General features: G+C 42.9%; 1 protein-coding gene across 11 annotated transcripts in view; it reads right to left on the bottom strand.

The window, feature by feature from the left end:
- Positions 1 to 26,546, bottom strand: part of auts2a (activator of transcription and developmental regulator AUTS2 a) — a 198,115-nt gene that overhangs the window by 129,160 nt on the left and 42,409 nt on the right. Inside the window, exon 1 of one of the 11 annotated variants that reach the window (XM_041073886.2) lies at positions 15,064 to 15,325. The exons of 9 other annotated variants lie outside the window; for them this stretch is intronic. In XM_041073886.2, the coding sequence (XP_040929820.1) occupies positions 15,064 to 15,111 (48 nt within the window). In that variant the 5' untranslated portion in view covers positions 15,112 to 15,325. Of the gene's footprint in view, positions 1 to 15,063; positions 15,326 to 26,546 lie in introns of those variants that run through there. One more of the 11 variants, XM_029172680.3, reaches the window with a different exon arrangement.

Raw genomic sequence — 26,546 nt, 5'->3', positions numbered from 1 at the left:
CTCTTTTTTATTGCCATTTATTTTCCTCCAGGAATTCAGTGCCAGTATATTGGCAGGCCTTCCAGTAGATGGAGGCAATGAAATTTAGCGCAGACACTTAACACTGGGTCAAGCCTTGTGTGCAGCTCATACGTGGTGGTAATATGATAGACAAAGGCTCCTAGTTTAGGGAAAGAAGGCTTTTTTTCCCACCACTTCACAGAAAAAGCAGCAGGCGGCTCGTTGCAAAGAGAAGATGCATAGACAGAGCATTTCAGGAGGGGAACTCTATCGCAGAGCAAAATAAACAGGTCACAGATGTGTCACTGCGCTAAACCATGAGGTGTGGAAGAACTACGTACTGGCAGCAGAGCAACATTGTAAACGCAGCTAGAAAACGTGACACTGATTAAACACAATCCACTCAGATCTTGAGAGGAAAACATGTCAGCTTAATTTGATTTACTGGGACAACAGTGTGTAAAATTTGACGATAAAACTTTTTTTACTTACACGCTAAACTGCATTTTAATTGTACCTATTAGAAGAATTTTGTCCACTGAACAAGAAATTCATTAGAATTCTTTTTATTTATCTATCAATGTGCAGGACTTTACAGAACTGCATAGAAAACATCAAATACTGAGCATAGTAAAACATGTTCAAACACATTCAAGCTGTAGTGGACAAAATTAAACATTAATCCAGCACATCAAAGCAGATACTCTGTGACTGCACAATTCCTATTATGCTGACCTGGGGTTGATACCAGCTCTGATATCACCAATCCCTGCTGTAAACGTCTTCATTCAACCATCTTCCTGAAACCTGTTATTACATCACGGTATTATCAGCCTGGGTTAGTCTGCTTGTTAGAATGTTAGCAAACACGTGCTCTACCTAATTTAGCAGACTAATAATTAGTGGCAACACGACCAAGAACCAAACAAAAATGTTGTCAACCAGTCTTTCAACATAATTAGAATCCAAAACAAAATGCTGAGAAAACACGCGTTACCTGCTCATTACTCCTCAGTGAGAATCATGCTTTTAACTTTGATGTTACTGACTCTGAATGTGTGCTATGCAATAACTAAATGCTAATTACTTGAAGCACAGAAATGTTGTTATAAATAATGCTTATGCATAATTGCAATGCTTCTGTTTCTGCACATACGGACCACTGCTCTGTTTGCTGTCTGTACCACACATTACTATTATCGTTATTGCACAGTTTCTCTGGCAGTCAAAACAGAAATCAGATTTATAGGCTATATTAGCAGCATTCGCTCATAGTTAACCTCTGGTTGACCTTTATTCCTAATTCACATAAAAAATTCAAACGGAGAAGTGGGAATTAACTCAACTCCTTCGAGAGGTGTTGTCTATATTTATAATGGCCATATTGCAAACACTTCAATTTTGTGGCAGGCTTTTAACACATAAAGTTTTTAACTGGGGAACTACTTCACCAGTGCCACTTAAAACTTTAAAAACTAAAGTTGTTACTTAGAAAGTCTCTTTCCATCAGCTATAACTAGGCCATATACTGTAGTGAAGTGGTGTTCTAATAGTTCATTAAAGGTTGCACACGATGTGGAACACGGTTATTTTATCAAAACCTGTCAGAACTAAACTGTTTCCGAGATGGATGTTATCTAACATTTGAATCTGACTATGTACAGCGGCGCTGAGAACGACTTCCTGCTCCGCAAAACCCGACAACAACGACTTCACTGGCAGAAAGAACCTCCACATATGTGTAAAGCAAATTACAACACACAGGGGACCCGTTACATTTTAGCCTAGTTCCACATCAGTTGACATAAAGAGACAATTTAAGCGCTTTATGTTGAGATTACAGCAAGATCGAAATCCGGGCAGCGTTTCCCTCGTCCACCAGGTAAAGTTTTCAGCAGCTACCAGTGATCCCAGCAGGGCACAATAATACTTTGTGACCCTCTTGGCTAGCCTTGCCCTCCCTCTGTTTGTGTTTTGGTCTGGGCTTCCTCTAGCGAGTAATAGACTTCCTTCACCCCATAAATCACATGTGAACACTCCTTTTGATCCCCCCCCTCCTTCCATCACCGTGTTTTGTTTAGTGTACAACATCTTTGTTGGTCTGAAGCTATTTTCAATTACAAAAAGCAGCCAGACAATGTTGGCCCTCTTTCTCCTGTTCTTGGAAAGGCATTTTACAGGCGCTGAGGGCCACAAATGTCAACCACAGGAAGGCAATTATGAGAGTAAAATTACTTCCTTACTGTTATCAATCCACTTTCTGGACCCAGGGAATGGTTAAAAGCCACCATGAAATAGGGTACGGTTAGAGTCGTCTCCTGGGTCCCCGCCAGGGCTGCTAACCTTGCTATTAAAGGCCCCGACAAGCTTTGTCAATGCAATCCGCTGAATGCCTTGAGTGACACGCAATCGATATTCTCCACTCTCCCGGGTCATCACCAGTGACAGAGGCCTAAGTAATAATACAGCTCATGCTGCCTCTCTATCTGAAATGCTTCCACTGCAACAATATTTCTTTTTTTGTCATCTTGGGGCTTGTGAACTAAATTTCCACACTGATCAAAAGAGGAAGATATGGAAGGTGGGAGGGGATGGGGGAGGGCGGCGGGGACGATGAGGCATTGCTCTGTGTGTCTGGACTGATGTTGGTGAGGGCAGCCAGTGTGGTTGGCTGAGAAGGGGGAGAGAGAGCCGGCACAGAGGGAGGGGGCTCTGATAAATCGAAAATGACTGGCTGCCGAGTTGTAATCTGCCAGCGCCGAGCCCCCTGTAGCAACAAGCCAAATGAAAAAGCACGTTGACAGGCCGGAGAGATGGAGGGCCTGCGGTAGATTGCAGGGAGGAGACGAAGCGAGGCAAGGAGAGAGAGAGAGAGACCTGGGAGAAATTGCTGGGGAGAGGTTTATGTTTGTTCCATTGCACATATGTGTCAGAGATCAGTGGAAGGAGGAAGCGTGTGGCTGGAGGCAGTGAATAAAGAGTGTTTATCCTAACATGCACACATAAGAGGGCCGCAATAAATTCTAATAAGGCCTCATGTAAACACAAACAGTTGGCAGCGTTGTTCCACTCATCAGGAGCTGTCAATTAACTCTACACTAAAAATGTGCCTTATATGTTCATGCGACGGGGCCTGTGTGTCACCAGAGGGTCCGTAAATCTCTTTTTATGGCAGCCTTGCATTTTGCATAACTGCCATCTCAAGGGATGTGCACGCACGCACACACAAGCAGGTCCCATGTCCTGCGTGAGCAGGTGGATCCAGCTCGAACATCAAAATCCGACACAAGAGCTCCACCTACTGTAAGTGCCGCCTCTGTTCCCCTGCCTCTGTTGCTCAGCCAGCCAGACGAGCTTTCAAAAACACCAGCAGGAGACACCTGTGCATGTGCGGCGCCCAGCCCGTTTCTACCCATGCCAATGAATTCCACAGTAACCTTTCTCATTGAACATTAGTGTCAGACTGAGGGAAAGCCAGGCCAGGCAGGCCTAATAGGGCTGCAGCAGTCCAGCCTCATCTGGCTGCCTGATACAATGTCAGCCGTGTGAGAGCTAAGCCCCCTCTCCCTGTTAGCCTGATGCCTGTTAAGCAGGGTGTTGCAGGAGCAGGGCCTTAGAGAAGGAGGCAGCCTGCTTCACTGTCAGCCTCCCTAACAGGCCTGCTGGTCTGAATACATAACCGTACTCCCTTGCAAAAATGCAAGGTCAATTCGGCAGCAGCGCTGAGGCCGAGAGAGGAGGACCAGCATTGTAATTGGGAACTCAATAACGCTCATGTAGAAGACAATGTAGGACGGTACAGGCAGATCCCACCCACCAGGACCACAGAGAATTGAGAGCAAACAATCTCTCTGCACAGCCCTCCATAACCCCACATAGGCTTTATGTATCTACATCAAAAGAGCTGCACATATTTAAAAATCACTGGCGACACAGCATGGGACATGATGAATTCACAAACAGCGGGAAATAGTACCACTGTATTTCCATCCGAATTATCTGAAGCTCTTTGTCTGTTTATCCATTGTTGTATTTTCCCCTCTGCCTCGCCACAGCAGCAGACAGGCCCAGTGAGGCAACAGGGGACCTGAATCTGTAAAGGCTACATCCCTCCTCCCCCTGTTTCATTTGCAGACCCGTGGCTCACATTCAGACTGTCGCAGAGAAAAGCCATCTCCCGCGCAGCATGGCCTCTGTTTCAGGGCAACGGCGGTCTGCTGCATGCACCCCGACTTTCTGCGCTCCCACTGGGCTATTCAGGAAATCACAGCTGATACTGAGCCGTTTGTCTCCCTTTTGTGCTCACCTCGGTCACGCAGCAGAAAAGGGGAAGGGGGGGGGGGGGGAGGAATACAGCTCCTCTCTTGAGGAAATGCTGAAAATTATTTTTGTAACCCTCAGTGTGGCAATTTTGATGAAAAGCACAAAAAATGAATAAGAAGCAATTTAAAAGGCAGGCTCTGCAGGAGTGGGAGTCTGCCCGTGGCTTTCTGAGCTAGCTGGGAAAAATTGGGTTCGCAGCCTGAGGTTTATCACTGAAACTTTAAGTATTTTCTGGAACAAAAAGGGTGTAATCATTTCAAACAGGCTACTATGAGATGAAGACTTCATAAAAATCACTAAGAATTGACCAAAGGGACAGCTGTCAGCTGATAAGATTAAATGTGACTTCAGAGCAAAGTTCCTTCTGGTTGGAAAGGAGTGCTAGCAGGAGTGTTTCACAGTTTCACCGGTGAAACTGCACAATTCGGTCTGGGTCAAGTACTGTAGTTTGTCAGGGTCACTTTTGATTTGCTCTGCTTCCATTGCAACAGTAATGTAACTTTATAAGCTAATCCATTTTTTCCTTAGATAAGTTCCATCACACTCATGAACCATGACCCAAAACAAAACCTTTTGAAATCTGTGAAAGGAGTTGGAAAATCAGCAAGTTCCTCCCACAGCCGCAATGTTATTTGTGGTGAACACTAAATAAAAATGCTGCAAGGCCGTGAAGCACTGCACCGTAAGAAATGGCTCCCGGTGGCTTCTGCACCTGCTACGATCGTATTCCCAAAACAGCTTTTAGTGAGGAAATATATTTTCAACAGGATCAATTAAGTTAACACATTGCCACATGAGCTTGTATCTACAGTACAAATAACAGCTGCACCTTAAAGTAAAACATTATCACACAGTTTCAAAGGCACTTGTACCATAAATTATAGAGTAGTTTGGAGAATGCAAATAAGAGCTACAGTATAAGAAGCCCAAACACAAAGGAAAGTGAGGCACAGAAAATGTGCAAAGTCGGGAACAACCTTAAAAGTAATGGGAGGCACTGGAGGTTCGGGTGAGGAGTGTTTTTACTCGGCTGCATTCTCACAGGAGAGCACAGAGTGAGCCGGAGAACAAGGCTAAAAGGAGCACCGTTCACATTTAAAAGCTCCCTGTCTGCGTTGTGTTTTTTTTTTACCCCATTAAAGCTTTATTTACAATTGTCTATATATCCTACACTTCATGAAAGGACGCCAAGCTTTACTATGCCAGAAAGACTTGAGTGCAAGCTAATGTCAAAATTCCCCAGAGCTGCCTTTAAACACATGGGTAAATAATTTAGCACAGCCTGAACAAAGACCGAATCTGAGAGAGCGCACCGGCTCCTCTGGTGTACGCTGCACTTTGTTTCCCCGTCCCACAAGAAGAAACAATGAGTTGGGCACTTCTCGCTCTGTTTGTGACTGAGAATTCTTCTGCTTTATTTGGAGCTTTCGGAGATGATTTTCAACCCACAACGAGAGACGCCTGTGCCTTTCTTTCCTGACTGAGGAACAGCAACACGCTGGCGTGTGAACCTCATGTTGACCTGTGGGTGGTGCTACTTGACAACACATCACAAAAAGGAGCTGAAGGAGCACGACACAGCAACTACAACAGCAAAAGACTGTGGCAACCATATGGGTGTACAGTACACAGGCTGAGGTGAATGCAGACTGCATTCAAAAAAAAGCAAGCAAACCTACATTTGTCTTTGATGGCTTTGTTCTCGCCTATTCTGGTTATTGTGTCCCTGTGATGCACTGGAGGCCTGTAAACCCGGCTCAGAAGATACAGTAGGAGGTGGCACGACTTTGGTGTCTTGTGGTTTCAAGGTTTACCACCCGACGTCTCATCCAAACAGATTCAACCACAGGGTGATGCCCTCTTTAAAGAGAAACTTCTCTACAATTTGCAATTGTACAAGTTACTTTTGAAGGAGCTTGTAATTTAAGACAGCTTAATGTATATCACAAATCATTTCTGAAAGCAATATGGGACAATAGTTTATATTTCTTATTTGTAATAAAAATCATTCATCAGTTGGTAAATTTAATGAGTATACTAAAAACCTATATTTATATAGGTTGTACAATGATTTAACTTAATTAAAAGGAATTCATTTAAAAATAGGAAAATTATAACATGATATCCCCCTTATGAGAGACTTTTTTAAACCCAAGAAGCTGATCGTGTTTTTTAATGTAATTACATTTATTTTTATGCACTATTTTTGCTCAGTTGTCTGTCCTGCTGTACCATTTTCCTAGTCCCAGCAGGTATAATAGTAAGGACGAGTGGGGGGGGACGCGAAGGGTAGTGTCGGAGCGGCCACCTCTGATGTACTGTAGCCTCGGGTCACACTGGGAATAGCTTCAAAGATCGCCTGTTTTAGCTTGATTAAAAACACACAATGGCTCTTTTTAACTTTTAATGGCTAAAAATTGCTGAACACAAAGGCCCTCTTGAGTTTTCCATGCGACTGAGAAGCCGCCATTTAAAAAGGTTCATTGAATCTCAAATTTTAGGCCTTCCTCCTTCACTCACTACGTCTTGTGTCTCTCCATCTCCTTGTAGCTGTGGGCTAATTGCAGCGATTGGAGATCATTGTTATTAAAAACAGGCGAGAGGCACCACTTTGCAAGCTGAATCCCCTTGAGGAGAAGACCAGTCTTCCCCAGCAGAACCAGTGCATCCTAATGACAGCAATGACAGCCTGCGCAATCGAGAACACCTTTGTTTTCTCCGATGTTGTGATGGAGGCAAAGATATACAGCATAAACACAACAACACACTCTAGGACTCTTTAGTATCAATGAACCATAAAACAAAAACACAGCAACTGCTGCTACAACTCACACATTCACATTCTTCCAGAACAGACAAAACACTGGCAGAAATATAATGTTCAAGTGCAAATTATCACCAACGTCATTTATAAAGTTTGAACTATGCACAACTTTCCAAAACTGACTGCATTTGTGACATATTTACATGAAGCTAATCTGCCCCTTGAGACATCAAAATCCTAACTGTCCTGATTAAGAGCAAAGCTAATGTGTGTGTGCGCATCCATGAAGTAAGTGCTGTATGTGTGTGGGATCTGGACCGAAATAAGATACCATCATCTAGTTTATACTGTATTAGGTTATTTTACTAAATGATCATTTAGTAATTCATTTCAAGGGTGATAAAAGTTTATGAGAGTATCTGACAATGCACAGCAATCAACTAATGATATAATGACACTCGCCAACTGAGGAAGAGTTGAATTAAGGTGGTCCAACCAGTTTCTGATCAATACTGAGGCAAAGCGCTGTGGTTGATTTACGGTAATAAAGAGAAAATTGGAGTAAAACGAAACCGAATAAATGTGAGCTTGTGAAGGTGGAAAGGCTAATGGGGAGCTGTGGTCTGACCTGAGCATTCACACACTGTGCAAACATCATGGAGAGAAAACACTTGGCAAACAGAGTAGCTTAATCAGACTTTCTGATCTTTTAACAACTATTTTCTCTCTACCCTGCTGATCATTTTTTCCAGATGTTACATTATAAAATAAATACTTAGAGCATGTGATAAACACCGACATCATGGGCTCCTTCAGCAAATCTGAGGCCTGTCAGCCCTGAGAGGCCTGTTGAGCAATGTTCCACTGCTTTCTGCTAGTAGCAGAGGGGATTTTACAGTGTGACTGAATGCAAATCCACTCACAGATATACAGTACACTGAGATGGGCACGGGAAAGGAAATTACAGGACCTTGGACAAAGGTTCCACCACAACACTGTAGCCTCCTCCCTGTCCATGCATAATGCATGAGAACATGCAAATACGTTATTCCGCATATGCATTAATGATCACGGAGAAACCCGCAGTCTAAGCACTAGGGCAATTAATAAAAGATGGACCACAGATAAAGGCCCATGCCTCCCCAGTCTGCCCCCCCCCATCCACTGAGACACGTTTCATACCGATTCTTAACCTTGTTTTATTTCTGTGCTGCTGGGGGGTGTGGTGCAGCTCGAGTGGAGCTGAATAATGAATGGAGGCTATCAGAGCACCCGACTACTGTAGAGAAAGTCTGCTCAACAAAGACACAACAAGGCCTCACACACGTGTGCATGCGCACACACCTGCTGTGGTCCTTATTGGATGCTCCTGGGAGGAAATGAGAGGTTAACTGGTCTCTGGGGAACTGTGAAATCAGGGCTTTATAGCCTTGAGATGCATACAATTCTAAACATGCTGACACAAATGCCTTTATCTCACAGAACAAATAGAGACTTTACTGAATGCTGCCGGCTGAGGTCTGCTATAGCGCTCATGGCCAGAAACCAGGAAGAAAAGGCTGGATGGTAATGGAAACCACTTACATGTGAAGGTGTGCTACTGTACATGCAGTATGTGTGCAAATCTCTTCTACTGTATATTCTTTACAGTAGATTCTTTTATTATTATCAGTAGTTTTTTTGGGTGGAGGGCTGGTAGTTATTTTAGATGTTGTGTCATTCCATCTCTGTCATTGTGACAATAATGGATTGGAATCATTATACAGTACTAGCAAGTACATATAAGCCACATTTTTCCTCAGTCCGAAGAGAGGGATGCAGCTGCTGGGGAGAGTGAAAGCGCTGCCTCGTCTCTTTGCTCCACAGTCCATGAGCTGGCCAGGCTGACAGCTTGTCCATCTAAGCGACCAAAGGGACAGTATCTAAAGATGACAGCTCTTTGTTCTCTCCTCCCTCTCTGTCATTCCATCACTTATGTGCAATCGCAAGCTGACCTTTCACTGCCACCACGCTCTCCCTGTCTGTCAAGCACACAGCAGGCAGGACGAGGAAACTGGAGGGGAGAAACCTCATCCCCCCCAGTGGCCAACGTTTCCCTTCTCCTGCATGTGCTGATTTCAAGTGGCAGTAATCACTGTTTATTAGCTCACTTTGCCCTTGTCATGTACAAGAGCAGCAGCCATATATTAAAGTGATTAGACAATTAGCACCATTATAGTATTACACTGGCCAATGTCACACGTCATGCATTACACTGAGGAAAACCTCTCCTGCTTTCCCTCCATTAAAAGCATTTCAACAGCACTAAGCTGGCAGAAAATGGGCTTAATGATTGCGGCTAGTGTGCACCACTGCCCTATTTAGAAACCAACTGCATTTTCTGTTCAAATTAACAGTGTGGGGAAAAGGCACAAAGGGAATAGACTGTGCTAAGTAGAGAGAGAAGACGACCCCATGTAACAAGGCTTATGCTGCAACATTAATTAACACAAGGCCCTGCGCTCATTTCCTAAAAATTTACTTAACACGACTCACACCGCTTCATTTATCTGAGCAAACGAGCAGATGAGATGTGTATCTACTTAAGCTGCAGCAGGTCAATTACTAAAGCTAAATAATTCACAGAATGTAATATTTAGGTCACACAGAAAGCCTATACTTGAAAAAAAAACTATACGCTGAGTAAATGTTATCATAATTAGTATAATTAAAGCACATCCTGTATTAATTATTACACGAAATGTCCTGCAGAAAATAGTTTCATTCTGTGCTCGCCTACTTGTGAGAGATGAGACATTCTCTGTTCTTGCCAAGTGCAAGTGAAAATGCAAATTAACAAATTAGTCAAAGACGGAGCAGCCTGAAGAATCGGTCCAGTAACAAGTCATGTAAAAAATAAGACTCATCGGGTCCAACAATATGCTGACGACCATCCCTGTGAGGGGAGAAGGATAAAAAGGAAAGGAAAGGAGAGGAAGAGGAGTAGAGGAGAGAGCCAGCATCTGGAGAGAAGACATCACAACACTCTGATGGTCAACCTTCTTCCTTCCACAAGGGGTGAAAAAAAAGAGAAAGGAAGGGAAATCTGTTTCCTGTCATCTTCCATCTTGTCAGTCTTTGTTCAGACATCTTGCATCTCCTCTACCAGCTGTTTGCTGCCTGTGCTGACAGATGGCTGCTCCTCTTTGAAGCTCTTCTCCTTCGGCCTGCTCTCTCTCTCTCTCTCTCTCTCTCTCTCTCGCTCTCTCTCTCTCTTCCTCCCTCCCTCTCTCTCTCACTGGGTAAAAGTTTTAAGGGAAAACCAAACCTGGGTCATGGACTACTGTGGACTTTGCTGGATATAAGAAACTGTAAGTTAGCCATCTGCAAAACACTAATTTCGGGAAAACAGAAAATGCTGAGACATCAAGAGGGAAAGCATTTCATTGTTGGGAAAGTGTCATGTGTACATTATGTACTGTAGGCTACACAGCTTCTATACAACACCTCACTTAAAAACCAGCCAGTTTTAGTGAAGCCATGATCCATCTCTTCATCCCAAATTTAAGAGTCTAACACTGTGACTCTCCATGAATGCGTCTGTTTGTGTGTGGCAACATGTGCATGTGAGCATGCATGAGACAACAGAGGGCTCTTTGAGCCAGTGTACCAGGGTCTGCCCATGCGGGTTAGGCAGCTCAACTATGGGAACCATCCCCGTGCCCAGTCATGCAGCAGGCTGAAACCAGAGCTGCTCAGGAGTGGACAGCAGACGGCAGGCAGGACCCGGCATTCCACTGGGAATTTAACTGTAGCTAATGAGCTCTGGGAAGACTTCTCTGGGGAGAATGAAGCACACATACTATGTGTACCAAGTGTATTTCCCTAATTGACCAGCTGTTCTCTAGTTTAAGATTTATGCCCAAGCGAATTTGGTCACTTCTCTGCTTAGTGATAGTAGCTGCAAAAAAACAGATGCTGCAGTTGTTTATTGAAAGGCATTGACAGCTAGAGCGACGGGAAAGCTGCCAGCGGCCAAGCTAATTTACACTACTGTAAAGAAGAACAGTGTCTAAACATATTGAACTACCATTGATATATAAAATACTGAACGGGAAATTAAATTAGGAAAATATGACAAAAACCCTGAAAATTATAGGCTCGAAAAGATCTTTAATACAAATCCTGTGATGGAGAAGACTGGTGGTTTGTGTCTTCACTTACAGTATTTTGCACAATGTCTAATGAAATGAAGCGTTAACCTACTTGATGTAGAACTTGCTCTACATTGTGTCCAGATCATGTTTTCCTTCCTTTAAATTGTGGCTAGAAGATGGAGATAGCACATAAGGTGACAGGCAAACGCATACAGCCTGTGTGGGTGAGAGTTGTCTTTCCAGTTGACTAAGCATCCAGTCACTCGCTCCATCCATCTGTCAGCCCCGTCCCTGGAGGCTACACTGAGGGCTCTCTCTGGCCTGCAATTGTTCAGTGATCCAGACACTGGTTATCCCCTGACTCCTTCCATTCTGTCTTCGACTGAAAAGGCTGCGGATCAGAGCCTCGTCGGCAGCCACTGCCTTGTTACAGCCCACTCACTGTGTTTACACCTAGCAAATTAACTCAAACATGGCGGGGGGATGAGAGATCCTGCCCTGGGTCTGAACCTAGCAGCTACTGCCACTCACGGGTCTCCCTCAAAACAACAGCAGGCTATGACACATCTCTATGTATATGACCAGAGACTGCCATGATTCTGTTTCTATTTTATCAATATCTTTACATTGCTAAATATTCGACTTACTGAACTGGTTGTAGTTTACCATGTGCATCCGCGCATAACATCGTAAAACCATTTAGCTCGTTGTGAACAAAGAGAGCTAATGGAGTGGGTACCTGACTAGTCAAGCTACCCCGCTCCCTCTAAGCTTCTGTTGTCGCCTCTGTGGCAGAGGCTTTTGTCTGACAGATGTTTACAGGGGATGGGTGATGTTTCTTCATGTGTGCTGCCTGGGAAAACATCTGGAGTTCTCAGGGATTTACTAGTAATCCCTTCAGCAAGCTGGGAAGTGCTCTCCTAGAATCTCAATGTGTCTGTAAAGTAAATAATCTTTTGTGGGAAAAAAAATGACAGGGCTGCTTTGGCGTTAAGACAAGAACTGCTGGGGTCAAACGTCCTGTAAGCCTCTTACTCCTCTAGTTTTAGGCATAAACAAGCTGGCTTGGCTAGAACAACTTTAAAGTCCTCCAAGTGTGAACAAATGGATGAAGGGATGTAACTTCCATGTAGATCCACTCATTTGTTATTAGAAAAATAAGTGAACTGGTTTTCCCATTGGGGGAGGTACACAAATCCTTTGAAGCATGACCTTGGTTACCAATCCAGGAGCAAATGACCCGGCAATATTCCCTAGTCGAGTTCAAATGGAGGATTATATTCAAGAAATTCCCTGAGCAGAATGATTCACAGCATTGTGCAATGTTCCCCGTGCGTTTATGTTTGAAACAGACGATACCACCCAGGAAAGGCTTCCACACCACGAGTCTGCCCTAACACACAGTGGCATGATCAGAGGCTGCAATAAGCCTCCCTTGATGATAACCCACACCCCCACACCGCACGCACTCTCTGGTTTTCGGTCATTATAGTCATTACAGTGCCCCCCTACTATTCAACAAATGAAGTCAGTAGAGCAGGCAGAGTAAATACACAAGTCTATTATCGCTAGCCCTATGCAGGAACATGGAGAGGGGCTGTACAGTATTTTGGATTCGACAGGTCTTAACACTGTATCTGTATCAGTGTATTACAACCTTTAATCTGATAGACGTCCTGTCTATTCCAATAAAACATAAAACAGGCCATAACATTCTATCCATTAGGAATGGGAGCCCCAGTCTGCTTGGTGTCCCCTGAGGGCTGCAATGCAATGTATGACTGTCATAATCTATAGGAACTCCTTACTTACAGTAGAACTTACACCAATTTCCATCTCACTGTAGACTTTAGAGAGAAGAAACCAATGTACTGAAGTCAATCACCGAAAAAACAGCATTAAAGGTTGCAGCTACCAACAAAGAGAACCAAGGTATCCTATGCACGTCACATCCAAATATTCAAAATCATGAGGTTTGTGGTGGTCCCACACACAGGGACCAAACTGATCCAAGAATCAAAAACAACAGTGTAGTTCGTTCTAGTTTAGTTTTTGAAAAATAAAACAATAGGAAGCAAGACTAAGATTAACTGACTAAATCTTGGTGCAAGAAGCTTGTGAATAAAAAATACAAATAAACGATTTCATTTGTACATTAAAAATATCAGCTTTCCACTAATGTTTTCTCACTGTACTGTCTAATGTGTCTCTTCAAGTACAGCCATCTGGCCATGGGAGAGGCCAAAATGAACACACTGTTCACAGGGCACCCAGTGTGTGTTAAATTGAATTAGTGCAGTGTGAGTCAGGTCGTGGTTCACCCTCTGTAGGTCTGTGGCCTCATACTGTTGGGTGGGGGGTTCCTGGCACTAGCTTTGAGGACAAAGAGCTACAAGCAGTGCTGTATTCTCCGCTCAGAGAAATGTAAGCCACCTCCAGACTCCCTCCCTCGTGAGCACATGAGCCCACACGCAGGGGTTGTAACTACCCTTTCCCCAGACTTGACTGACCCCAGGTTGTTGACCCATAAGCCAGCATGCTTCACGCCCTTCTCACCCTTTACTTCTGAGATCAGGGGTAGGGGGGGGGGGGGGGGGGGACACTCTGTGAAAAGTGGCATTGCTTGTTTTAGGTCACTTCCTATTGGCATGTTGCTGAAAGCAAGCCTGTCAATCACGCATAATCACAAGGAGGCTTGTTGCTCCTAAGGGGAGGCGGCTGGGAGCAGGAAAAGCACATGGCTGCCTGAGCCCTTCTCCTCACACACTGTGCTGCCCCCAATATAAAAGCCCTGCACTTCTGTATGTACATACTAGTTTCAGGTGTGAAGTAAAAATGTTGCCACTTACGTAAGTGTGACCAAATGCAGTGATGAGCAGTGGTTTTTTGACAGCTGCATAGACGTTTCCTGTCTTGTCAAGGCTATTCAGGCAGTGTGTTGTGTCTATTATTATAATTCTGTATGAACACATTTTCAAAGACTGTATAAAATTGATAAAAAGAGCATCCATCTTCTGCCTTCGTCACCTCAAGACCGCTCAAGTACAAAATGGACGACCAGATGGAATCAGAGCACCTCAGGCACCAACAGATGCTCCCATGTTGCGGCTTGACACACAAATTCTCTCCAAAATAAACCTGATGATGTGTCGAGGTTTTCCTTATTTTAATATGATCCCACTAAAGTCTAAGCCGCAGTAACCAGAGTTCAGCATTGGTGGGTTTTTATGTAATCAGATAGCTTTATTGATCCTACCGGGCAGACATCCGATGCTGACATGAGAACCTGATCAGCATAATGGGTCACCACTAAACGGGCTTGTCATGGCACAAAGAGAAGTGAGGCATTAACAGGACAGGCCAGCTGACTGGCTATATGGTGGGTGGTGGCCGCCGTCTGGCCGACTGACTGTCTTGCCGGCTGAATAACTGGTTAACTGTCTGAATGTAATTGTAAACGTAGCAGGCTTTATTACCACTGCGGTGAACATTTGGGCGAACTGCTAACAGCTTGGCTTTCACAAAGTCACACCTCCGAGGCAGGCGAGGAGAAATACAGAGGACTCCAATGTCCAGACATTGACATCAGTAAGTGCATTAAAACTTTATCACTGTAATACATTACAAGACATGGCCAAACCTACTGCATCACTTACTGAGAACATGAATTCACACTACTGTACATTAGGACATCACATACTGCTACTATACAAATAGTATGAAGCAAAAGTCATTTGAAAACAACTGCTTGAGTTGCATTCTCTCTGTAGCAGCAGTGTGGTAAGCAGGAACATGTTGCAGTCCCAGATGCTCTACAAACAAAGCAACATATGGACTCACCTTCTCATTGTATTTGAATTTCACATAGAACCAGCTGGACTTGATCATCCTTCTCTGCTCCGTTCCTCTTTGATGCAGGATGCCGGGAAACGTCTAAGCCTCCTCCAAAGACTGATGTTGAACCTGCAGCTCTGTGACACTGAAATGCTTCTGCTACTTTATCCTGCCAGTCGCCGCGCTTGTTCCTTCCCCGCGCCGCCGCTGACTACAGACGCCTGAGCCTGCTACTGTTTCTTTGCCTCCTTCAACTTGGTGCTGTGTGTGAGGCTCGGCAGGTTTGGAGGGCTGACAGGAGAGCTCCTCACACGGGCTGCAACTGTGTTCAGCCTTGGTGGCGGTTGCCAGCAGAGGAGAATGTTTGCCTTCTGAGTGGGCAAACTCCAAAGATTGAAGCGCCAGCCTCCCTCTCTCTCTCCCGCTCTCTCTCTCTTTCTTCTAACTTTCTTTTTCTTGTCAACCCTGCTCTCCCTCTCCCTCTCGTGTCCTCTGTATCTGCCCTTCTGTAATTGTGTGATTTTTTTCTAGCCCTCTTTTATGCACTCTTGGGCTCTTTCAGGCTGACCTCATTTAGCCTCCTTCTGTATCTGTTTCAATCTTGTGTTTCTGTGTCCTCCGTAAAGTAACACTGTCTGCTTTATTATTTCTACAGACCGCAGCCCCTAATGCTGCCATGACCCTAAAGGCACAGCCTTCCCACAAGCCAAATAGACTGACAGCAAAACAAAATGTGCCTCAAAAGTGCCCTGTCAGATATCGTTATGATGAGATCAAATTGGGGACAGCTAAACTCAGCATGACAACAATATTTACTTGTATAAAGGATTATTGTTGGAGGCATTAGAGACGGTTTTCCCATCACAGGCTAATCTTTCTTTAACTTGCCTTTTAACAGTTCGTATTGTTCAGTTCGTATTTCAACCAATTATTTCTTCTTATTTTACATGTTATTTTCAAAACAAGACCTCACAGCTTCAACTTCTTTAATACTGTTAAAAGGTTGGCAGTTAGAATATTCTTTAGTAAGACACAATTTGTCTCATGACAAACCCCCCAAAACCTAAACCTTTGTTTATGCTTTGTTTTTACTTTCAGAATCCACAATTAACACTATGGGCATATGCTCCTCTGTGTTGATGAGTAATGAAAATTAAATGTGTAGCTAATCTAAAACCTTCACGTGACAAGTCATAAACAAAACCTGAGTTACTGCATAAGGTACTGTTTAAAGAAATACTGTACAGGTTTGGGTGGAATTTCCCTGTCGGTTTGTTACCGTGTTTGAAACTCAAGTCCATTGTTTCATCGTTAACGATACACTAAAATATTGATTAGAGCAGAACATCCTCATTATCACTGTCACCAGCAATTCAGGACTGTGTGATCAGATTTGACTGTGGCCCAACAACAACAGAAACACATGCTCATCATTAGGCTCTGTCCAGACCTGTGCATACATATCAGTGTAAAAATGTGCATCCTTTTAGCCAAGTCCCACCTAAATCAGCTCAGTGAGATATGCACAGACTAAACAAAGATGCATTCATCTTAATAAAACCTTGCTGTGGTGAGTAAAACGTCAAAATCTTCAATAATACTGAGTACATATGGACATGTTGCATCAAGGAACACACAGAGTTAGTACTGTATTATAATAGTTGTGAAAGGTTAAGTTAAGTTAGGTTGTAAGTTTATATAAATTTAACCCTGAATAAGGAGGCAGGGTTTCAGCAGGGGGCAGCACACAGACATCATGCCCCTTTTCAAAACGATCCACAAAAAACAGGTCTCCTACTGGAAAGTACTAGAAAGGCCAGAACAGACACGAGGCCACCCAGCCTGTGTTTACATTCTGCCACTCCCCACAGCGCACAGGACCTGCTGTGTATACAATCATGTCACCTCTGACTATGGCTTTGAATGTCTACCAGCTAGAACGAGCCTCTGGAGCACACAGGTTTTTGCCATATTTGGCAGACAGTAACTAAGGTACTCTATCATAACCCAGCAGTGCCAGGTAAACAAGAGTGTTCAGACTTACAGGTAGTGCTGTCCATTAACACAGTGGGACAAGAAACACTCTACATGACACGTGTTAACACACTTCTGCAGAACCTAAAGCTACAGTATTCATGAATATGATATCAAATTGAATATTTGTTTTTGTCAAATGTACTGTACAGTAACAGTAGTGTAGGACAATAAAATCTGCCTAGAATCCTTAGTAAGAGTCAAATATAGGACGATACTAATTGGCTATAAAATGCTTTGTTAATGTTTTTTTTTTTTTATTTTATGTTGTTTCTTATGGCTCTATATTAGCTTATATGCTATTATAACAGCTGCAGAACACAGACATGTAGTTATTTTTTGATGTACATGCTTAAAGCTTCAACCAGAGTGGCTGCAAAATGACTCAAATATAATGTATTTTGGAGCCAGTCAGACATACTGTAGAGGCGATGGCTAATGCTGACGGTGAACAAATGCATCCTCCTCAACTTACTCTACGACACGTTTGCAACTCAAAGTTAATTTGCACTTAATGACGCATAATAAAATAACAATAATTATAATGCCACCACCATGTTGGCACCATCTGCTGCCATGAAAAAGACACCGGTTGTTGATTCTGCAGAAACAGCAACGCCCGCCATTCTGGAGAATAAACTTGGTTCTAATACAGCAGGTTGTGAAACTTGTCAACAAAGATCTGACATCAGCAAAAGATGGTTTAAAAATGTGGCAAATGAAACATTGCCAAGAGAGAGCAGCTGGTTTATTCCACTTCAAAAAGCAGGGCTTTTTTTTGTACAGAATTTATTTGGGGGCAGGCATCTTCATCCAACACTGACAGGACATAGAGACTGAAAAATGCCTTCAGTGCTTAGCTGAACGCGAATGATGGGAGAGCTACAGAAACGCTTGGGTTGCTCATGTTCGACAGTGGTGGTGCTAAAACGCTCTGTCAGTGAGAGTTAGTGGACCAACGCGGGGCTGAGTGAGTATGACTCATTTCGTAAAGAACAACAGAACAAAGCTGGCAAAAAGCATGTTTCAGACAATTCAGCAACTCTCAATGAGCCACAGTCTGCTCCTAGCGTTTATGAAAGCAGTGTGTCATGACGATGCTAACCTCAGCAAATGTCTGCTATTTACAGCAATCTATACTGTCTATGATAATATCTTGTTGTTGTCTGAGCTGGCATTATCTAGGACTGTACGTCACACACATTGCAGCAAACAACAAAATAGAGCAAACATTCATCACATTACAGTACAGTATGTACTGTAGTTAACTGGGAAGCTACTGCACTAGTGTGTTATAGTACAGGTGTACAGCACAGTCACTAGGTTTCAGCTGGGATGAGATTCTGCCAAAAAAATATTTAACAATACTTATATATGTATGAATATACTATACACTGTATATACAGTCAGGACCATAAATATTTGGACAGAGACACAATTCTTCTAATTTTGTTTCTGTACATTACCACAGTGATTTTTAAATGAAACAACTCAGATGCCATTGAAGTGCAGACTTTCAGCTTTAATTCCATGGGTTGAACAAAAAGATTGCATAAAACTGTGAAAAACTAAAGCATTTATTAAACACAATCCCTTCATTTCATGGGCTCGTAAGTAATTGGACAAATGAAATAACTGAAAATAAAATGGTCATTACAAATATTTGGTTGAAAACCCTTTGTTGGCAATGACAGCCTGAAGTCTTGAACTCATGGACATCACGAGATGCTGGGTTTTCTCCTTCTGAATGCTCTGCCAGGCCTTTACTGCAGCGGCTTTCAGTTGCTGTTTGTTTGTGGGCCTTTCTGTCTGCAGTTTAGTCTTCAACAAGTGAAATGCATGCTCAATTGGGTTAAGATCAGGTGACTGACTTGGCCATTCAAGCATATTCCACTTCTTTGCTTTAATAAACTCCTGAGTTGCTTTGGCTGTATGTTTTGGGTCGTTGTCCATCTGTATTATGAAATGCCGCCCAATCAGTTTGACTGCATTCACCTGGATCTGCGCAGACAGTATGTCTCTGAACACCTCAGAATTCATTCGGCTGCTTCTGTCCTGTGTCACGTCATCAATAAACACTAGTGTCCCAGTGCCACTAGCAGCCATGCACGCCCAGGCCATCACACTGCCTCCACAGTGTTTTACTGATGATGTAGTGTGCTTTGGATCATGAGCTTCTCCATGCCTTCTCCATACTTTTCTCTTGCCATCATTCTGGTAGAGGTTGATTTTGGTTTCATCTGTCCAAAGAATGTTTTTCCAGAACTGTGCTGGCTTTTTTAGATGCTTTCTAGCAAAGTCCAATCTGGCCTTCCTATTCTTGCAGCTTATGAGTGGCTTGCACCTTGCAGTGTACCCTCTGTATCTACTTTCATGCAGTCTTCTCTTTATGGTAGACTTGGATATTGATACGCCTACCTCCTGAAGAGTGTTGTTCACTTGGTTGGCTGTTGTGAATGGGTTCCTCTTCACCATGGAAATGATTCTGCGATCATCCATCACTGTTGTCTTCCGTGGACGTCCAGGTCTTTTTGCGTTGCTAAGTTCACCAGTGCTTTCTTTCTTTCTCAGGATGTACCACACTGTTGATTTTGCCACTCCTAATACTGTAGCAATTTCTCCCATGTTTTTTTTCTGTTTTCTCAGCTTAATGATGGCTTGTTTCACCTGCATGGAGAGCTCCTTTGACCGCATGTTGTCTGTTCACAGTAAAATCTTCAAAATGTAAACACGAGTCCTCTAATCAACTCCAGGCCTTTTATCTGCTTCACTCATAATGACATAACAAGGGAATTGTCCACACCTGCCAATGCAATAGTATGGAAGTCAATTGTCCAATTACTTACGAGCCCATGAAATGAAGGGATTGTGTTTAATAAATGCTTTAGTTTTTCACATTTTTATGCAATCTTTTTGTTCAACCCATGGAATTAAAGCTGAGAGTCTGCACTTCAATGGCATCTGAGTTGTTTCATTTAAAATTCACTGTGGTAATGTACAGAAACAAAATTTGAAAAAATGTGTCTCTGTCCAAATATTTATGGTCCTGACTGTATACATACAGTAGTCAACAATACCAAATGTACATTTTTAATTTATCTTATGTCTCTAGCTTTGTGATTTATTACGCTGTTAGATTCTCATCCTCCTCACTTTATTAGAGCTGAAACAAGCAGTCAAGCTTGTCGTGCAGTAACATTCAATTTTTGTACAACCACAGGATGAAGACACTGAAAGATCTTACAGCCAGTAGATGGTCAGCACAAGCATGGAACACACAAGAAGAAGAAGAAGACAAATAAAGTTATCAGAGCTGTAATAATAACCACGCCAAACAAGCAATCAAGACATACTGTTATAGTCAATAAACTGTTGGAATAGATACAAGGACCCCTGTAAATAAAAAGAACATCTTTATAATGACTTCTGTGTATCGACTGCTTTGTCTTCCCTCCATTCTACCACTTAGCATCCTTTCACTTTAGATTCTCTTTTCCGACGCCAGCAGTGAAGCCTTGTCAGTTGAGGTTAACTTCAGCTGTTCATCTAATCAAAAGAAAAACAAACAGGTTTGCTAGGGGAAGTGTCTGTGTGCGGACTATACAGAATGTGTGTTACTGTACATATAATCTGCTCTGGTTTCCTCTCCCTAACTCGTCTTTGCCTCATCTTCTCGCTTTCCGTGCTCCTCATGTCATCTACAGGAAGCCGATGGTGCTGTAATACTAAGTGACAGCCTGTTTGCTTCTTCGCTTCCCACACACATGCCTACGCTTGGTCATGTCCCCCATGGCTTTTGCTGTGCCTGGATAACAGAGCAGCAAGTGCTCGCAGGGCCAAAATCCAACAAAAGAAAAGAAAGGAGCTCAGCGTTTCATTTCACCACTTGGTATTAAACAGATCACAGGCAAGCTGGAAAGTCAGTGCTTTGGTAATAGCGTGTTAAGGACTACAGTGCACATTTCCTTGAGGTTATAAGGTTAGCGTAAGATCCCTTGGATCTCTAGTGGAACAGCGAAACATAGCATGCAAACAGATCATATCAAAAGAATTAACTTCAGGGGCAACCGAGTGGAAGAACACAAGGTCAAAAAGCATTGTTTTCACATGGCTTTATCAGCTGGCAGGAGAGACTTGAGAGGAAGAGAGGCGAGTTGTGCTCCAGCTTTGGGCAGCTATCTAAAACAGCTGTATGTCTCTTAGGTATGCGTGGTTTGATGATATGGTTCCTTTTGATTCTTCCCTTGTTGAATTACTGCTTCCCACAGGGCCATGCAGAGGCAGTGCGTTAGAAGCCTACAGAGGCCCTGGAGCTGCCTGCCTGCACCAACGTTTTCCTGCTGGAGGCATTTTTTCTCCTGGGAGTTGATACAGCTCTGGATGAGAGTGAGTGTGTGTTTGCTTCGTATGGACACAGTGGATACAAATGGTCATTCAAGTGTGTCTGAACACAATACAAGGTCATGGAAAACAAATAAAAACAACTTTGCAGTACTGTACATGTGTTTGTGGGCTGGTAAAAGTAAAACCGACCTTTATCATTCATCAAGATTCTGTATGACACGAGCCCTACTACAAGTTAACATCAAACCTGCTGGCATCAAAAAAGAATGAAGGAGAAACAGAAGTACCCTCTATTTCCTCAAATGCTCTTAGAGGTTGCTTTAATCTTTTAAGCCCTGTGGGGCAGCGCTGTACAGTTAAACACAGCATGGGCCAAATGGAGGGTATGAGAAGAAAAGGAAGTTGGTTTCTAATGAGGGACAAAAGGAGTTAAGCTCTGAAGTGACTGTACAATTTATAGACCTTAGGTTTTTTAGTCAAAACCAATAATGTAATATTTTAGGTTGCACTCTCACGTACTCAGCACCTACTGCTGTGTTCCTTATGGTCCTAACGGAAACGTGAGCAGTGTTCTGTACTAACAATAACTACTAATCCTGCATTCCTTCTTTTCTGACTTGATCATGCAGTAAACCTGTCAAATTTATAACTATTTAGAAGCTTCATTCACAAATCACACCGATCACCTTGGTTGCTCCACTCTGTGAAATGCCAACACAGAATGATGACGGATAGAAATCTGTATCGGCACACGAGTCAGAAATGACAAAACAAATTAATTCTGATCAGACAGTGATCACATTGCCAGAGATCAGATAGAGATGTGCCACAGGGGCCACATTAGAGAGCAGCACAGATCAGATTTGAGAAAAATCACATTTGTCGTCCAAATTGCAGATCTGAATTAGTGAAGGGCTGGCTTGTATTGTGAACAAGGGCTTCCAGCCCTTTCTCCTCTTCTCTCTGTAACACTGCAGCCTGCCTTGACGAGCAGCGGCCCGACATAACAACACAGTACATGTTTCCGCTCTTTCTCTCCGCAGGCTGCATTGGCCAGCAACAAAGGCTATTTCCTGCTCTCCACACACAGATATTAGAGTTGAAGCTGAGTCTCTCTGATGGCCAGATAATACAGGTCTGAGTCCCATCTAGGGCACAGCCAGGAAATCACGTTAGCCTGCTCACTCCTTCTGCTAATACTGGATATTATGGCACCAGGCTGCTTTGGCACAAATGACTTTTGCTGTAATGCACTGAGGCAACTTGTATTAAGGTCCCTGAGGTGCAGTAATAACCTGAATCTTCTCTTTTGGGAACATAGTGTAACCTTATCTTCTTAATTTAACACTGTTCTGTGTAAATACAAGGTTCAAGGTGCAGAGGTTTTGTCTTATGTCTTCCTAAATTATCAAATGCGCAGATATAAGTCGCCTTAAAGTATGTTACTATAGCAAACAAAAATGTCACATTTTGGTTCAACATATTTGCTAATAATAGCTGTACTGCTACTATTCCTATTGCATTAGTAACTGAATTGAAGGAACCATCCCTGGAGAAAAACTTAGCAGTCCAGTTTAATAAGTAGAGTAGCACAGTGTGTCAGTTTGTGCAACATTTGCAGAGAAAAACACTTGTCCACGAACAGTAGGGCTGATGGCCATTATTATCACTGTCTTAAAGCTGAAAACTTTACTGTAGACAAATGGAGCTAAATCAAACACAGTCTTGTTGAAGGTACTGTAGTTGGAATCGATAGATGGAGAGACTATAAAGCCAAGTCCCAGGCCAGAACTTCATTAAAAACTTATTTCTAAGTTAGACAGCAGGCAATTAGGACAGGGGCCTGTTGGATGAGGGGGAGACAGGCTCCAGTGAGAAGAAAGCAAAACGAAAAATGGGGGAGATGTTACAATGAGTTTCAGATGACTGAGCTAATGCCAACTCCAAGATATGCGAGTTCAACTCCTCTGTCTCCGAACATGTTTGCACGCCCTCTCCCCCCTCTCTACGAGCAAAGCAGCCCACAAAGCCAGCTGTCCGAGTATCGGTCAGTGGACAAAGCAGATGAAAGCAGGAAACAGAGATAAACACACTAATTGGTCACAGACAGGAGAGACGGGGGAGAGGGGATTGTAAGGCAAACAGGATGGATGTAAGAGAAGGTGGAGTTGGTCTGCAGCTGCACAGCGCCAAGGAAGCTTCTGCATGTGCAACCTGGACAACAACAGTTCTGAGTCTTTAGCAGAAAAAAAACTTTGAAAGACTGACGAAAATGACAAGAGTCATGAGATAGAGAATATAGTGATTCGTTGGCAGACAAGTCACAACATGAATTTCACATTAAAAGTATCCTTCCATTGTTCTCCTCAGTTCCCACACAAAAAAACAGATGTTCCCAGTACTGTTGAGCAGCTAGAATCTGCATCAGATAAGGATGGGACCACATTCCTCTCCTGGTCTCCTGATTTACCAGATGTGTACAGGCAGATGAAGGGACGGTACACAGTGTAAACATCTCCCTGTTTAAACTTTAAGGTGTGCTGCAGCTCTGAAATTTTTTAATATATAAACTATATATAATAAACTAATATTTTCTCGGTTTCTGTATATTTATGTTCTGTTGTGAATAACATTGGTACATAATGAAGTTTCTGTTTTGCTGTTCTGATTTCATTAACATTATTTCAACCTAGTGTGGGTGCCTACAGTACATGTCATTGCAGCAAAGATACTCTATGGGAGGACAGTTAAATCCAAACCAGGGGTGTCCAAACTATGGCCTGCGGGACAACTTTTAATTAGCTCACAGCAAATTCCAAAAATATACCAGAATATGAGCTGCACATACTGTAAAACCTACCTGTATTGCATTTTTTGGTTTGAACTCTAGGTGGATATACTGAGTTGATCGAGGCAGTTTTTCTACAAGGCAAAAAAAGGAAAATATTGCCACAAAACACTGAAAATGACACCAAAGAAACACAAGAGAGACATTTTTGAAGCAGTGTCAAATGCCAGCCATGACAGGCACAAGGGAATGGCCTCTTTGGTATGCACCAAGGAGTAGGAGAGCGGAGGTGAGGCAGTTAAACTGTATCATCCACCAAGAATCACTGTACAGTGATGAACACTGTTGTGAAACGGTGAACATTATTTGAGTACTCTATCACAGAATGTCAAACGTTCTTAACTGACGTGGTGCTGTACACTAGAACCTGCTCTACCATTCAGAAGTGAGCTGGCCAAGTCATGGCTTCAGTGGTTTTATTCCGAGATCAGACGTCTACCAGTTTTCGAAGGAAAAGGACCAACCTCTTCATGAGCTGAGTGATCCTCTGCTTGGAAGACCTGGCATTTGTAGTTAATCGTACTGTATATAGCACAACAAAAACCTACGAGGCAAAGACCACAGCTTTACACACACAAGAGAAGTGTGAAGCTCCGACTTTGAGCCACAGTTGAGCAACTTCAATGTGGCGCTCTTCTCGTCATTGTCTAAAATCAGATCTAGGTTCCAAAGGCGGATCCTTCTTCCTTCTGGTAAAAAGGGGAAATATGTGTCTCTGATTACATCTTGTGAGACAATTTTCTCGTCGCTTCCAAGATGTTTTTACTATTGAGAACGATATCAAGCTGTCCGTGACTTCTCTTCAATTTTCTCTGACGCTGACCCAGAAGACCAACAACCATCTCTGTGATGTCCTTCGCCTTTCAACCCCAAAACTGACTCCAGACCTGCTAGCGATCCTAGAAACCAAGGCACAACTTCATTAGGTCCACTGAGCTCAACTGTGTTCCTAAGTTCAAAATCTATTAAGCCCTATTACTTACTGTAATAAATGTAATCATTTTATGTCAATAGCATTTTTAAACAATTAGTTGATCTATTAACAACCTATTTGCATAGAAAGCTTGAAATATAGTATATGATTCATTTTACATGTCCACCCCCTCCAGGTCTGTCAAGAACAGGCAGCTGTTTTGAGAATGAACTGCCAACCTTTTTTTCTAAAAGGCTGATGACCAGATGAGGCAGTACATGTACATACATATGTTAGTGTATTTCACTGCATATGGCCCTTGGTGATCCCCTGATCCAAACCACATGTGCAGCATTACAGTACCATGTGACAAGCTGCGTGGAGCAGTATGGACCTTGGTCATCTGCAGCTCAACCTCTATACATTTATGTATTAGTCATATAACACATTGAGTATGATCAATTCAACCTGCCTTTGAAATGATTTGAACTTCCACAGCTTTATTAGAAGTATTATCCCAATGAATGATCTCTAGTAGCTCAGCAACAAAACATGAAAATTATACCCAACCCAACATAATATCTCTGAAATCTAACAGTTACTGCAGTACTACTACACTTATCCTGATAGAGAGTCACATAAATGTCAGTACCAAACCTTTCCAAACCTTACAGTATGACATCTTACTAGACTAGAAGATGTAGGAATGACACTCAATGAATTTCAAAGTCAAAGTCATATAGTAATGTGAAATATCGACCCAGGTGTTTGTGAAGGTTGTTAGTAGTCTCATTTAGCTTATCTGTCACTATCTATCACTGTTCAACGCCACAATCAAACAGGGGATGTTCTGTGACAGCAGCACCACTTTAATCTTTGAAACATGCATAGAAAGTAGATTTCATCCCATAACCCCTGCGCCGTAGCAACAGCTATTACTGCACTAGTGGAGGTTGAGCCATGTCTCTGTGACAGAGGAGAGAACGAATTATTGATCGGAACCTGTGAACTACACGTGTAGCATTGTCAGGAAGAGGGAAAGGGGTTAGGGGTGGATGGGGAAGACATACTTTATACTGTACTGTAGATAATGCACGGCCTCTGACTCAGACAATTCATATATTACTGTAACTTACAGTACTTTCAACATCACAACATCCACAACTCTCTGCATGCGCCTTCATACACTCCACACCCTCCCTGTTCTTTGGCTGGTTTCTCTCCACCATTTCTTTTGACAGAGCTGTGTGCGAGTGGATTATATAGCTGGAGGCAAGACGGTGAAGCAGCAGATGCAGCATGAATGCATCAAAGCAGCCGTGTTCATCCCAGCTCTTAGTGAGCCAAGTC

Source organism: Betta splendens, chromosome 14 (genome assembly GCF_900634795.4).
Source record: "Betta splendens chromosome 14, fBetSpl5.4, whole genome shotgun sequence".
Classification (NCBI taxonomy): Eukaryota; Metazoa; Chordata; class Actinopteri; order Anabantiformes; family Osphronemidae; genus Betta; species Betta splendens.
This window is presented reverse-complemented; position numbering and strand designations above follow the sequence as displayed.